At 43.1% G+C, this 16362-nt stretch overlaps 1 protein-coding gene across 3 annotated transcripts in view; it reads left to right on the top strand.

Annotated features, from left to right (window-relative positions):
* Window positions 1-9733: 9733 nt before the first annotated feature.
* KIF13B (kinesin family member 13B) overlaps window positions 9734-16362 on the top strand; it is a 198826-nt gene continuing 192197 nt past the window's right edge. For all 3 annotated transcript variants that reach the window (XM_042934972.1, XM_042934973.1, XM_042934971.1), the window contains exon 1: window positions 9734-9853. In XM_042934972.1, the coding sequence (XP_042790906.1) occupies window positions 9799-9853 (55 nt within the window). In that variant the 5' untranslated portion in view covers window positions 9734-9798. The remainder of the gene's footprint in view (window positions 9854-16362) is intronic.

The raw sequence follows: 16362 nt of genomic DNA, 5'->3' as shown, positions 1-16362 counted from the left end.
GTGCCTAGAAGATTAAAACCACACGTGGCATCTATCCTAGCCTGGAACATTTCCTCTCCTCTTGTCTTCCCTCCAGTATCGGGATTTGGGTGCCCCACCCTCATGCTTCCTGCCTAGGTGACACCTTCTAGATCTGAATCTGTGGTGACTCAGAATGGTCCTCTCTCCCCAGCTACACTTTGGCCTCCACCCCACCCACCTGCTACTGTGATATGTGACAATCTCCCCGGGAAAACAGGATCTTAATTACCTCCCTCGTATCAAAGGTGGAATTCTGTGGATATTTCCTTCCATTGTAACAGCATACTTATCTTCAAATAAATTATAACCTTCTGGAAATGTAGAGCTTGTCATACTCATTTTTTGCTTCCTTATCACAGGCAAGTATTTGATCACACACACATGCAATCAAATATTGGTTAGATTAGTTGCACCTGGGTGGTTCAGTCAGTTGAGCGTCCAACTCTTGGTTTCAGCTCAGGTCGTGATCTCACAGTTCATGGGATAGAGTTCCGTGTCCAGCTCTGCACTGACAGTGTGGAGCCTGCTCGGGATTCTCTCCCCCTCTCTAGACTCTGCCCCTCCCTGCTCATGCTGTTTCTGACTCTCTCAAAACGAATAAATAAACTTAAAAAAAACCCATAAATATTGGTTAGATTAAATAATATTTGATTTAACAATATCAATAAGGAACAAAGGGAGGAGAGTATCTTTGATGGCAAAGATTCCTCTCAAGGTATATTCCTGAGAGATTAATTGTCTTCCAGCTCTATACAATATTTCCCAGAGGAGGTTTTTGCTCCTTTTCCAGATAGCCTTCTTTGTGAAAAAGTCAGTCGCTTCCCTTAGGCAAGGAGCCTGAGCCAAATAGTTTACCTCCAGCCTGCCCTAAACTTTCAAAGATTCAAAAAATCCCTTTAAATTCTAAGTCAGATTTGTTGATGAGCTGTGGAAATCTCTGAGTTTAAGGGAGTAGACCACTGCCACCACAGATCTGACTAATCTAATCCCTTAGGTGGTGCAGCGGGTCCCCCAAGCAGTCAGTGCTTTGTGCCATAGCCCATGAATATTTTATAGATGTCCCTTTGTGCTCACTTATGGGCACTGATCTGTACAATCTGGCTTGAATAATATCAAAAGAATACCTCCTCTTGACCTCTGTTCCTGAATGATTTATGGAGATGCACTAAGCCTATCAGAGATTCGTTGTTGATGTCCTTAAGACATGCTTTTCTTTTTTTTTTTAAGTTTATTTATTTATTTTGAGAGAGACAGAGTGCACGAGCAGGGGAGGGGCAGAGAGAGAGAACCCCAAGCAGCCTCCAAACTGTCAGCACAGAGCCCGATGTGGGGTTCAAACCCACAAACTGTGAGATCATGACCTAATCCAAAATTAAGTCAGATGCTTAACCGACTGAGCCACCCAGGCATCCCAAGAGATGCTTTTCAGCAAAGGGGGAAGTAAATTTATGTTTGTATGTAGAGTGAACACTTTGGGGGAGCTTGGTGTAAAATCTGTGTTTTGGAAGGCCATCTTCTGGCTCTTCAGAGATTAGTAGGAATTTAAATTTCCTCAATAAAAAGGGCCAAATGATGTTCTATTTTTTTTTAAATTTTTTTTTAATGTTTATTTATTTTTGGGACAGAGACAGAGCATGAGCAGGGAAGGGGCAGAGAGAGAGGGAGACACAGAATGTGAAGCAGGCTCCAGGCTCTGAGCTGTCAGCACAGAGCCTGATGCGGGGCTCGAACTCACGGACTATGAGATCGTGACCTGAGCCGAAGTCGGACGCTCAACCGACTGAGCCACCCAGGCGCCCCTATTCTAAAGATCTTCTACCCCACTTCCTCTCCAGGCTTATTTATTCCTGGAATTTCTTGTTACTCTAGAATATCAGTCAAAATAATTAACTTAAATCCCTTCTCTTGTCTCCTGGCTCTTTCACCTCTGTGCCTTTTAAAAATGGAAACAATTCAGTCACCTAGTATATGCGGTTTTGGCTGTGTGCTCCTTGCTTTGAGCAATACCAAGAATGAGAAGACATCATCCCTGCTACTGAGTTCTCAGTCTAATTGGAGAAGACAAGACTTATATACATTATTGAAGTCGGCTCGTAACCTGATGCTAACATAGTACAGTACTAGAAAAGTTTCCAGAAGGGAAATAGTAATGTGTGTAGGATTAGTGAGGGATGACTTTACGGAGAAAATAGGGCTTGAATGGTTAGATTTCAACCGGCAGAGGGAGGGCATCCCAAGGACGGTAGCAGTTTTGAGTGAGAGTAATCAAAGCAAGTGTGGGGGATGATAGAGACTGTACCAACAGTCTTGGAGACAGCAGTAAGTGGTAAGGGCAGATGGTAAGGGAATGCCACGCTCCATAAAAGAGTAAAACCCAGGTCTGTGAAGCCAGCATGAAGAGAGGACTCTACTGGAGCAGAACCCAGTGATCTCAAATCTGTACTTCTGATTTGACTCTTGTGGTCTTTTCCCAGTCCCCACTGCCCTTACCACATTGGCCTCAGAGATAGACTTGCTTTTTAAAGATCTGTTAAAAAGCCCCTTCCTTTGCTTCCCCTTAGCATAGGTCAAATAAACATAAGTTTAAGAAAAGTTGACTAAGCACAAAAAGAGAACAAAAAGAACATTAGTACGTAAATAATTGAGTTTACAAGTTACACCTTGCTCTCTGGTCTCATAAACCATATCTCATTCCAAATGAGATCCCAGGGAAAGAGGGCCTTGCCTGGGGCCACCCTACTTAGTATATTCAGAGGACATCTTTTTTTTTTTTAATTTTTATGAGAGAGAGAGAGAGAGAAGGGCAGAGGCAGAGGTAGAGAGAGAGAGAATCCTAAATAGTCTCCATGCTCATGTGGAGCCCAATATGGGGCTCAGGATCATGACCTGGGCTGAAATCAAGTTGAATGCTCAACTGACTAAGCCACCCAGGCGCCCCTCAGAGGAGATCTTTAATCTCCAACCCTCAAGAGCACCCTTCTAATCATCTAAACCTCTCAAAATCCAAGCTAATTCCATTCAGCCTCCTAAACCCCAAGGCTGTGGCCTTACCCTTTTAGGAGAGTGCATACTACTGTTTCTTTCCTTTGCCTTCTTCTGCGCCTACTTTCTCTACCTCTTAGCTGCCCATTCTATCTCTTGGCTCTTCCTTCCCCACCCTGGAACTGGCTGGAGTATCCTTAGCTTTGCCTTCCGTGTGATCTCTCAGGCCTGGCATACTGAGCCTGCCCCTTTTTGAGGCCATTGTCTTTAAAGGGGACTCCTACATGGCACTGAGAAACAAGCAAAGAGGCAGCAAAAGAACTTGAAGAAGTTACTAATTTGCCAGAAATCTAAGAAAATCTTTTAGTTTTTAAGGACAGTCACCATGTCTTTCTTATCTTTGTATCCAAAGCACCTAACACAGTAGTGCCAAGCACATGATAGGGAAGTTTGTTGACTGGGGTAATAAGTTGATTAAAACAAGGAGAACAGAGTGCTGCCATAGAAATCAAGGGACAGACTCAAAAGCTTCAAGAAGAGGGATGGCTAATAACACCAAATATCACAGAGAAATCAAGTATCAAGTAAAATGCTGAAAGATACCCTACTGGGTTTGCAATAGGAAGGCTGATTGCAATGACAGTTTTATTAGAGGGGTGAGGGTGGGTGAAAGCATGATTAAATTAATAGTTGGTTGACTAATGATAGGTGAGGAAGGAAAAACAATGAGTATGGATTATTATTTGGGGGAGGTTGGCTACGAAGCAGAAAGGCTGGTAACTACAAGTGGACCAAGGGTTGACACAAAGTTGTCCTTGTTTTTTTTTTTCCTTGAGTTTTATTTCTTGTTTTGATTTTTCTGTGGGAGATACCAGCTAAAGAGAAGGAGCTAGTGGAGAAGGAAAGGTTGAATTGGTTAGACAGGGAATGACTAACAGAACAACTTTGCCATGGAGGTGGGATGAAAGATCATGGAATAGAGATCTTAGCCTTGAGCTGGAGGCTCAAGAGGTACACCTACCTCTGCAACTGGAGGGGAAAAGTTTGTGCTAATATAGTCCTAGATAAAATTACGGGCATAGGAAATTTAGGGAATTTTCACCTGAGAGCCTTGATCTTTTACTGCAATGTAGGAGTGGCATGATTTGGGAGTGGCCATGCTGGGCTGGGTGGCCTTGTTGGGCTGGGGGCTTGAAGAGAGTGATGAAGATGGTAAAAGCCTCTGGAGGAACAGGAGGGAGACCTGAGCAGGAGAACAGTTTTCAAGCTCTACTGAGGGCCACGCTGAGATCAAAGGCCACAGATTTGGTCTTTGATCAAAGACCACCACTGTGTATGGATGTGTGACTTCCTCTAGCTGGGTTCCTGGGCACACAAGATAAGGGAAATTGATTACATAAGTTTAAGGATTTACAGGTCATGAGTGGTGTTGATGATATAGTCAAGAGCAAGGTTTAGACTAGGGTTGTAAGAAAATGAATCTCTGGGGGCACTTGGATGGCTATCAGTTGAGTGTCCAACTTCGGGTCAGGTCATGATCCCACAACTCGTGAGTTCAAGCCTCATGTCAGGCTCTCTGTCAGCACAGAGCCTGTTTCAGATCCTCTGTCCCCCTCTGTCTCTATCCCTGCACCACTCACTATCTCTAGGAAGAAAGAAAGAAAGAACGAAAAAGAAAAAGAAAGAAAGAAAGAAAGAAAGAAAGGAAGAAAGAAAGAAAGAAAATAAGGTAAAAATGAACCCTTGAAGGAGTCTGAGTATGAGGGACACCTGGGTGGCTCAGTCAGTTAGGCATCAAACTCTTGGTTTCAGGTCAGGTCATAATCTCAAGGTTTGTGAGATTGAGCCCCATATCAGACTCTGAACAGACAGCATGGAACCTGCTTGGGATTCTCTCTCTCCCTCTCTCTCTGCCCCTCTCTCTCCCTCTCAAAATAAATAAACTTTTTTTTTTAAAGGAGTTTGAGTATGAGAAATGAGGTAGGTTGAAGAACTAGAGGCTTAAGAACGATGTACTTGGTCCTTGGGAGTAGGAGGGTGAGGGAGTTTGGATGAAGTTGAGGTTATGGATGAGAGTTATTGAATTTCATAGGTGGAGCAGTCTTAGGTCATGGCAAGATCCAGGTGTGGTCCTGTTAGTGGGTGGTTGATGAGGAGTGTCAGTAAACACTGCAAGACCAGCTGAGCATCAGGTACTACATGAAGAGACAGGGTGGGGTAGTGGTAATGGTTTGGCAGTCTAGACAAGGGACACCCAGGATTTGCATTCAGGAACTTCTTACTCAGGCTACTGTGTGAGTTAACTTGCCTTATTAAGTCTCAGTTGTCCATCTGTCAAAGGCTATAATCATAGCACCCACTTCATGGGATAGTTGTGAAAACTAAATGAGATCATATATGGGGAGTGCTGAGCACAATGCCTGGCACAGAAGCATTCCATAAATAACAGCTATGACATGATGACTGCTATTATGGAGGCCAAGTCTCCCACCAAGGATTCACAAGGTAGAAAAGCATGAAAAATACATGAAAGGACCCATGGGGATGGCTTCTTTGTGAAAACAGCCTAGATTTCTGGAATCAGACCAATTTGTGTTTGTCCTCCAGCCCAGCCGCTTACTAACTGTGTGATCTGAGGCAAGTCATCTAATCAATCTGTCTGAGGTCAATTGTGATGCTGTGTTGCTAGTATCTTCATTCCCCTAAATGTATTAAGTGCCTGCTTACTCAGTTCCAGGCATTGTAGTGAGTGTCGGAGACAAAGAGACTTGAAAAAGACACCCTCCTTGTGCTCACAGTATAGCTGAGGAGACTGGAAGAGACAATTCTAATTGGGAAAACTAAGCTCTGGCACAGCTAAGACACACAGGTAAATCCTGATTTATGCTGGAAAGAAATGTTTTGCCTGATGGAGCCATTAGCTCATTCCTTCCTTTTTAAAGGCAAAAACAGAACTTAGTACACAGTTCCCACTTTTTTACAATAATGGAGTTTTAGAAATGATTTTTGGAAAGTAGAATGGTGAAAAATAAATCTCAAGTTCCAAGGGGCTGAGCAATCTGCATGTAGACACCTCCCATCCGGGAAGACTGTGGATGGGAGGTCTGAACAGTAGGAGCACCGTGGCTCCTTCGGTGATTTGCTCAGGTCCTTGGTTTCCCCATCTGTAATGCAGGGATAATAACAGTAAGTACTTCACAGAGTTAGTGAGTGGTAAGTGAATTAATTCGTGTAAAATGTTTATGACAGTATCTGGCACATAGTGAGCATTCAGAGTATGTTAGCTAGTATTATTCTGTAAGTGATGATCTTATAAAGAGAAAGCAAAATGTATTCCTCAGTCTACGCAGGCGTCTCCAGAAACTGCTGAATGAGTGGATCAAAGTAACAAAAAGTAAACCAGAAATCAGGTTTAGAATGAGTAAATTTGCAAAATGTCAGGGCAAAAAATAAGACACTTATCAACACAGCTCAAAATCAACCTCAAACAGACCTATCACAATGCCTTGAATCTAGTAGGTACCCAATAAATATTGGTTGGCTTCTTAAATCCTTGCTTTACAAAACAAAGGTCCAAGGGAGTGCTTTATTTACCAAGTTCTTTTTTCTCCCCTCATTCCTCTGAGTAGTTAAGAGAGAGACCTGACTTTTCCTGTCTCCTGTTGGAGCCTGAGCCCACACCCCCTGCATAGTGACTAGGCAGCTTTCCAGGTTCGCCTGATGTTAAAGCCCCCAAGTTCCTGGGCTGCAGGTTGAAACCTGTATCTCAGTCCTTTCTCTCTGGTCTACCTCAGGAAGACTTTCCATGGGAAGATAAAGGCACTTCTGGTCTTGGACTCTCTTCTCTAAGAATCCTCTCTCCTCATCTATATTGCAGAAGTTAAAAGAGAGAAGTTGGTGTGAATAGAAGTCAGAACAGAGAATGGCCCACAGGGGTTTTCTCTACAGTCCTTTGGGAAGCTACTATCATTTTCTTCCAATCAAACATTTCCCCAACAATTTAAATGATTTTGGAACTTTAGAGAAAGTCCTCACCTCTTCCCTATTAATTTCTGCCCCACCCCCACTTCACCTCCTTAGGGGCTTTCTTCTGAAATTTGAGCATAAATTCAAACACAAGGTTCCCACAGAAACTGTGCAGCCTTCTCTTTTTCTGCCTGTCTGACCTTGGTTTACAATGCTAGATTCAAGCTATCATCACAACATGCCTTTAAAAAAATTTTTTTTTAACGTTTATTTATTTTTGAGACAGAGAGAGACAGAGCATTAATGGGGGGAGGGTCAGAGAGAGAGGGAGACACAGAATCGGAAGCAGGCTCCAGGCTCCAAGATGTCAGCACAGAGCCCAACGTGGGGCTCGAACTCGCGAGCCACAAGATCGTGACCTGAGCCGAAGTCGCACACTTAACTGACTGAGCCACCCAGGCACCCCAACAACATGCCTTTTAAAACCAACATTTGCCACATTATAAAAGAGATATAAAGGGAAGAATGGCTGCCCAGGAACCTTGACACATTGGAAATCCTTATTTGCTATAATCTGAATGTGGGAAGACGGTTATTAGGAAGAATGTTTAGGACCAGAGTACCCAACTCTGGTAAAGGGGACATAACAAAACCTTTTTAAAAAGTTGTGGTAGGGCCATCTGGGTGGCTCAGTTGGTTAAGCGTCCGACTTCGGCTCAGGTCATGATCTCATGGTCTGTGAGTTCGAGCCTCGTGTCGGGCTCTGTGCTGACAGCTCAGAGCCTGGAGCCTGCTTCGGATTCTGTGTCTCCCTCTCTCTGACCCTCCCCTGTTCATGCTCTGTCTCTCCCTGTCTCAAAAAACAAAACAAAAAAAAAAAAAACAACACTTTTAAGTGTACAGTGGCATTAAGTATATCCCTATTGTTGTCAACAATCATCACTATCCTTCTCCAGAACTTTTTTCATCTTTCCAAACAGAAACTCTGTACTCTATTAAACACTAACTCACTGGGGCACTGGGTGGCTCAGTCGGTTAAGCATCCAACTTCGGCTCAGGTCATGACCTCACAACTCATGAGTTTGAGCCCCGTGTCAGGCTCTGTGCTGACAGCTCACAGCACAGAGCCTGGAGCCTGCTTTGGATTCTGTGCCTCCCTCTCTCTCTGCCCCTCCACTGCTCGAGCTCCATTTCTTTCTCTCTCTCTCTCAAACATTAAACAAAACAAAACAAAACACACTACCATTCCTGCTTTCCTCCAGCCCCCTGCAACCACCATTCTGCTTTCTGTCTCTATGAATTTCATTTTTCTAGGTATCTCATATACATGAAACCATACAGTGTTTTTGTGTGTGGTGTCTGGCTTATTTCAATGAGCATAATGTCTTCAATGTTCATCTATATGTGGTACAAGAATTACATTCCGCTTAAAGGTGCTTTTAACCTTTTTGACAGGTCAGCGATAGGATGGTTGGTAAAAGGGCAAGTCATGCTGGCTTTCTGTATTTATTCACCTGTAAAATAGTTCTGAGTTTTGTACTATCATTAAAGCATATCCAAGTAGGCATCACAAACCTACAGGATCCAGGCACATGAGTGGTAAAGCCCAGTGGAAGTAGGCAATGGTGAAAGGGAGAAACTTGCCTCTCATAAAAGTGGCCACTGCCACCTAGTTCTAATCCATTATTCTCAGGATGTAATTGCACAGGCCCAGAATTACACAGACAAGTCTCCTAATTTTCATGACAGTACTGTTGGTCCAAATGGAACATATTTACAGGTCAGATCTGGCCAGTAGGCCACCAGTTAGTAGTCTCTGCTTGGGTTTAATAACGAGCTAATTTTAGCGCGGCTTCATGCATTCATTCATTCACTCATTCACACAATAAATGTTTACTGGGTCTCTACTACCTGCTACGCTACACACATAAGGCATGGTTTAAAAAATATATGGCAGGAGAACAAATAATCGCAGCATAAGTGCTATAACAAAGCGAAGATAATAATGACTTACTTTTATTGATCACTTCTTATGTGCCAGGGAGTTTTAAAAGAACTTATTCGTATTAACTCATTTAAGCCTTGCAACAATCCTATGAAGTAGGCATTAATGTCTCCATTTTAATCATGAAAAGACAAGCACTAAATATCAAATCACTTGTCCATGATCACACCGCTGGAAAGTGCTGGTGCAGGATTTGAATTCGGATTGGTTCCAGAGCCCAAGGTCAAGACTGGAATAGATTGGTAGGGGCTCAGAGGGCGAGGTCGTATACGGTTAACCTGCGGATCTATGAAGACATCCTGAAGACGTTAACTTTTGCCTTGTCTTGAAGGAAGATTTCAGCAAACAAGGCCGGGAGTGCAATCCAGGCAGAGGAAGTTGAGGCGGGGATCAAACTTTAAGGTTAGCGGGAAATAAGTCTGAAGAAATCGCTCTCAGGGTCTCCAATGTCATCTATTCAACTATTTTCAGGTGTGGTATCAGCCTACCGACGGCGTATGTTTCAGTACTAGCTGTGAGAGTAGAATGATTAGAAACAGAGGAGCATTTACACGTTCCAGGGAGCGAAATGCGCCTAATGTCTCCTGCCCCACCCGAGCCCCTCCGCCGCTGTCCTGCCCACTGCCCACGACTGCCTTCAGGGACTACAAGTCCCGTCATGCAACCAGGGAGCGCCGAGAGCTCGGCGACCTGCCTCGCCCCGCCCCGGCTCCGCCCCCTCCCCGCCCCTCCCTCCCGCAGCCCCCTCCCGCCCGGCCAGCCCCGAAGAGTTGCCCGGTGGCCGAGGCAGACGGAAGCCGAGGGAGAGTCTCGGCAGCAGCAGGATGGGGGATTCCAAAGTGAAAGTGGCTGTGCGGATCCGGCCCATGAACCGGAGAGGTGAGAGCCGAGCCCGCCCGGGGCCTCCACGGTCGAGGCGGCAGGTGCCTGGCGCGCCCTTCCCTCACCCGCGGCCGCCGTGTGGGGTCCGGCCGGCCCCGCCCCTGCAGTCCGCGACCAAGCGAGAGGGCGGCCGGCGCACCCCGAATCCTTGTCTCCCCGCGCCCGGCCGTCCTGCGCGGGGACGCCCCTCCCCTCGCCCGCACCGCGTCCGGGACGCGGCGGGCCCCACGTCCCGGTCCGCTGCCCCTTCCGCCGGCGCGCCCGCCCCGCCCCGGCGCCCTTTCGCCCTCACGCCTCTCCTGCCCTTGCGGGAGGGCGCTCTGGTCCTTCGCCCCTGGCTCGTTTCCTCCTTCCCCCGCCCCTACTCCTCGCCCGTGCACCGACGCGTCCCCTGCTTTTTCCTTGCCAGCTGTCAGAGTGGCCCCCGCCCCTCGGTCTTCACCCCTCCACCCTGGCCGGGACTGCCAGGCACCCCGAGGCCCCACGTCTCCGGCCCAGTCACCTCAACCCTGCACTTTTGTGGTCCGCGGCAGGAAAAAATGGCAGGGAATTTGGTTTACTCTTGAAAAAGCACTCAAGTGCAAAAATTCCTCGTCTTGATTTTTCATTCTATACGTTTAACTGGGCGGTCATAAAGAATTGTAAAAACTTTGAAGTGAGAGGAGATGCCCTTCCATCCCCCGCTTTTTTGACTGTTGAGATAGTTTTGTTTTTGCTTGAAGTCATATTCGTCATCTCTCAACAATAAATAGTTTAAGTGCCAAGATTCTTGTGAAATTGTATCTTTCAGACATTCTCTCAATTCTGCAGGGAGGGTAGAGAAAGCAGATAAACCGAGTACATTTTAAATCCTCTTTAGACTGTCGAATGGAGTGAAGAGTACCGCGGTGAGGTGGGCTGGGTTTTGGCTTTAATGCTTAAGCAGCAGCGTGACTGAGCAAGGAACTTTAAATGAGATAATATATTTGAAAACACTTTCTGTACAAGGCTATGTTATTGAGATCACTGTTATAATCCCAGGAGATGACTTTTCAATTGATAAGACTCTTTTTGCAGCTTCTGTGTTCATATTCAAGTGTTAAGTCTATGTAGAAATCACGAGTTTTCCAATTTTCCTTTTCTCTGCTGTCTTTTGTATATATTGAGATATACAGATCAGCCAGTTGACGGTATGTTTTGTTGGTTTGTCCTTCTTTTCCAAGTTGGTTTATGTCTTCCCTAGGAGTCAGATCTTCCCAAAAGATCATTTCTTTTGGCGTTGCTAGGTCAGTGTAAGGCTGTCATGTGACCTAGGAGAGTTTTGTTTTTTTCTCCTTCCCCTAAGAACTTAAACTAGTGCACATTTTGGGTCTTCAGTCTTTCCTTTGACAAAATCAAAGGGTCTTAGATGAACTCTGAAAGTTTTCAGAAGCTTTTGTTCTTAGGTGCTCAGGCATCTTTATTCAAGTTTATTACCATTACAATGATTTAAAAAAAATGAAAAAGCAGGCCATATAAAACACAACTTTATCTGGAACTTGATTCTGAAAGGATGATTTCAGCACATTCTTAAAATTTCCTTTTCACAAAAAACTTGGAAATGTCAGTGCTAAAAAGATGTAGCTAACCATCACAAAAGACCCATCTCAGATCATTAGAATCCTACCCTCTTCCCCTCCCCACATGAATTTCAATTTTTAAACATTTTTTAAATGTTTTTTTAAATTTATTTTTGAGAGAGAGAGACAGAACATGAGTGGGGGAGGGGCAGGGAACAAGAGGGAAACAATTTGAAGCAGCAGTTATTTTTTTTTTTTTAAGTGTATTTATTTTAAGTGAGAGAGAAGGAGGGAGAGCAGGGGAGAGGCAGAGAGAGAATCCCAAGCAGGCTCCACGCTGCGAGTGCAGAGCCTGACATGGAGCTTGATCTCAGAGAACTGTGAGATCATTACCTGAGCCTAAATCAAGTCAGATGCTTAACTGACAGAGCCACCCAGGCGCCCCATGAATCTCAGTTTTTGAGGGAAGGTACTATATAAATTGTCATTAATTAGATTATAATAATTGTTGTATCAGAGTGCCCAGGGACACATAGAATACTAATTTTCACTGTGGAATGGATATTAGCTGTTCCTTTGGTTGAACTCATTTTAAAATTAAGGTTTGGGGTGCCTGGGTGTCTCAGTGGGTTGAGTGTCTGATTCTTGATTTCAGCTTAGGTTATGATCTTGTGGTCATGGGATTGAGCCCCATATGGGGCTCCACGCTGGGTGTGGAGCCTGCTTGGGATTCTTTCTCACTCCCTCTACCCCTGCTTGTGCTATCGCTAAAAACAAACAAACCTGCCCCCCCCCCCCCAAAAAAAAAGATTTAAAATTAGGTTTATACATAGATTCATTACTCTGTAAATAGAAGTGCATTATTTTGGTAACTGCTTCCCCCTTCATTTAGTGACATCTCTTACCTAGCCTTGTTATTTCCTGAATGCATATGGACTTCTTTTTTCTGTAATTACCACAGATAATTAAGATTGGTTCTATTTCTGTTTTGTCATGAAGTAGTCATTTACATAAATCTAGAAGTTGTGGAATTCAGTGTATTATTATTGTGAAGCCAGTGATTTTTTTTTTTTTTTTAAGATTTCATTTTTAAGTAATCCCACTCCCAGCTTGGGGCTCAAACTCACAACCCCAACATCAAGAGCTGCATGCTCCACCAACTGAGGCAGCCAGGCACCCCTAAAGCCAGTGATTTTTAAACTGCTATCTAGAATTTGTTTAAAAAGACTACAATGGAACTATATTCCTTTCCAGGAATTTTGAGAAGAATCATATTACTTTGTCTAATCATTACTTCTGTGAAAATTAGTGTATGAAGTAGTAGTATATGATTGTGACAAATAGTAAACTTTTAGTCATAGCTGTTTCTCTCATAGCATATTAGTTCAGGAAGCAACCTCAGATATCACTCCTCACAAATAAGATTGAGATGAGAATGGGTTACAAGGATGTTTTACTGTGTAGTTTCTGATGTTTGGACTCATCGGCTACTTTTTGAGGAAAATTGAAATTTGCAGGAAGCTTCTAATGTACCATTAAGATCTTTATGTGGTTCAGTATCTGCTAAGGTGTTAAGGTAGTTAGTTGGCTTATTATTTAACATTTATCATGGAAGTAAGAGTGTTTCAGTCTTTTTTTTGCTAAATTATACGTGGGTTTGGGTATATGTAAATATACCCAATATAAAAAATTATATGTAATTTTACCTAGTTTTAACATTACAACTTCTGTTTTGCTTTTCTTCATCTGAAATATGAACTCAAATGAGCTGAAGAAAAGCTGTAAACCTGTTTTGTCATGCTCTCTTGAAGTTCTATTTGCAGATACTGTTTGGTTTTTCATATTCTTTTTCAGACATGGACAACTCACCACGTAACTCTGGTTGTGTTCTTCCACTGTAAGGAACACCCATTCATACATTATTAACCAGTATAATTATTAAATGAACCGAAAGGTTTACAAGCATAATTGATGGCACTAGGTAGATCAGTGACACTCTCCTATTCAGGAATTTGATGTTTTATGACTTCAGATGGTTTAAAAAATATTTAGTATTTACTGAATGCCTGCCAGATGTCTAGCTTATATTAGATAGTATGGGATCTTACTGCCTTTTTGCAAGAGGTTTCCCATATTTAAATATGCGTAAAATCAATTACCAAAGTAAATAAATTTACACCAAAAGTGTTTGGAAAATACCTTTGCTATCTATCTGGTCTAAGGTAGTGAAACCAAAAATTACATTAGATGTTTAGCTAGAGAGAAGAGTAGTGAAATGGGTTATTTCAGTTGTTAGGAAACATGGATAATAAATTTATTTCAACAGGTATTTCTCAAGGGTTTACTTTGCACTTTATAGTACTTAATTCAGTGAAAGGCTCAAAGACACAAAGAAGAATGTACTGATAGAAGTCAGTGCTTAAGGAAATCATAGTCTAGTATCTCAGTGGAAAAATTGTTATGTATCTATTAAGAATGATGACAATGGACATCATTTAACAAGGAAGACTTTTCTATGTTAGCAGAAAAACCAGAATGTAAAACAGAATGTGTAACTGTAAGGTTGAATTTGCTGTTAATTTTATTACTGTATAAAAATGTAAACAGGGATGGGCAAGGGCTAGAAAGAAACATGAAAAAATGAGATTGCTTATTCTTGTTGGGAGAATCTTAACATCCTAAAAACTCTTAGTGTTGACTAGTATTGTAATATTCAGTTTTTTAAAATGTGCTTCATGGGTCACGCTCATGAGGAAATGGCCGTCCTGTGAAAAGATAAGATTAAAAGGTAAACAAGCACCTATCACAGATTGCCAGGTGAGTGATCTGGCAATACTGGAATTCAGAGGAGTGAAAGGTCCCTGGAAGCCTGGTGATCAGGGAAGGCTTCTCTGGGGAGGGAGAACCTTGGTTAGACTTAGAGGGAGGAAGCTTATGATCGGAATGGGTGCATGGTAGGAGGGGAGGAGAGAGCGTTGGGTCTTTGAGGAGGAAGTGTGGCCTGAGAGCAAAGGCACAGAAACAGGAATGAACCAGGCAAGTTTAGGCGGCAGAGACAGATAAGCCTGCCAGAAGGATGAGATTAGAAAGGTAGGGTGGAATTGCAGGGAGCCCTTAATGCTGGCTCGGCCCAGAAGTCCAGGTTAGGGTGGCTGGTCCATGTGCTCTCTTTAGCTCTGTAGAACTTCGCGTGGATCTCGGACACAGCATGGAGAAGGAAGACTGCCAGGTCTCAGAGCAGGATCAAAAGCCTGGGTAGATGCCTGATTCAGGGCACAGCTGGGCAACATTTAAGAGCGGGTTGTGAAAATTAAGCCACGTGAATAGGAAGAGTAAGGAGGCTGGTCAAAACTTAGGTAAGCAGTCATGACTCAGAAGACAAGGTGAAACTACAAGGTGAAACTGAGGAAGTAGGAAGCTTAGAGAACATGCTGACAGTCTGGGAAGACACACGTGATCCTTAGGAAATGAAGGGGCAGGGTAGCAAGGAGATTCTGATACAGGAAGGTGGTTTTGACCCTCAGGACATTGGTGGGCTCAGGGAGATGACTGATACTGGAGTTGAGGACGGCTGTGGATGGAAATTTCTGACATACTTTCTAAAACAGAAGATCCTTGTTTTCTAGCATCTGCTTGATATGCTAATGGAGAATGAGACACACAACTCTTACAACATTGTTTTGTTTCTGCTGTCTACTCAGTGACTGAAATTGGGATTTATACATACAGGGCCACAGGCTTTTGGAGAAGAAAGTACAAGTTTACATGATAAAATAAAATAAAAACTTGTTTGAGTTGGCATTTACTTTTACCCCCTCACCTCCATAAAACAATGACTAATGTCCAACTTTTCCAGTCCTTAAGGTCTGAAGATGGAGGATACTACTGACAAAACTATTCATTAAGCAGATGAATGGAGATGTTTATTGAGTGGAAATGGATTATTATTGATCTCTTGGCTTGCTGATCAGGTTTCCCTTGTGTTCAACATAACATATAAAAAAAAAAAAAACTTGGCAGAGATGAGCAGTGTAATTTATGGGGAAGTATGTGAAACTAATTGATCTCTAGGACACAAACCCATGACTTAATTGGTACTGGGCTTGAGCTTTTGGGTGCTAGAGATACCTTTATTATTTTTTTAAATTTATTTTTGATTGAGAGCACAAGGTGGGGAGGGACAGAGGATCTGAAGCAGGTTCCATGCTGACAGTAGTGAGCCAGATGTGGGGCTTGAACTCATGAACCATGAGATCATGACCTGAGCCAAAGTCAGACACTCAACTGACTGAGCCACCCAGGTGCCCCTGCTGTAGATATCTTTGAAAGATGGTATTAGCCCATTCAGTATGCGTTGATTGAAGAAAAGAATAATAGCTACTCCTTTTTAAGAGCTGTTTGTTAGCTACAGAGTTCGGTACTTTGTATATGTTATTCTTTAAACAAAACTTTGAAAGGTACTTTATAGAATTACCATTTAACAAAATCTCAGACAGGGATAAGTAAATTTCCCCAGAATTACAAGACCAGTATTTTGGAGCCTGAGTTTCACCTACTTTCCCATTGAAGCCTGTGCTTTTACTGCTATATTGGATGTGATGATCTTTAAAGGGACCTTGCATTTTTTTGAGTTTATGTAATTTTCAAAGATGTGCAGGATATACGAGAAGCATAAGTCATGATCTTTGACCAAAGGGACTCCCTGTCTTGTTTGTAATAAGAGATGCATGCACAGGTGAGTCAATTACAAGAACATATGTACACAGTGATGCTAGTGCATTACAAATGAAAGAAATGGGGGTGGGACTTGAGAATGGTAAGGGTTGAGTTGAAGACAGTGGGCAGGGAGGCATGCATGGTAGGTGGGGTACATAACACAAGTTGTTGGAATTAATCTATGTATTTTTACCTTGCTCATAAGCTAATAAGTTAGCTAGTTACTGTTTCATGGATGCTAGGAGAAGACAT

This window comes from Panthera leo, chromosome B1, assembly GCF_018350215.1.
Source record: "Panthera leo isolate Ple1 chromosome B1, P.leo_Ple1_pat1.1, whole genome shotgun sequence".
In the NCBI taxonomy this organism is placed as follows: Eukaryota; Metazoa; Chordata; class Mammalia; order Carnivora; family Felidae; genus Panthera; species Panthera leo.
This window is presented reverse-complemented; position numbering and strand designations above follow the sequence as displayed.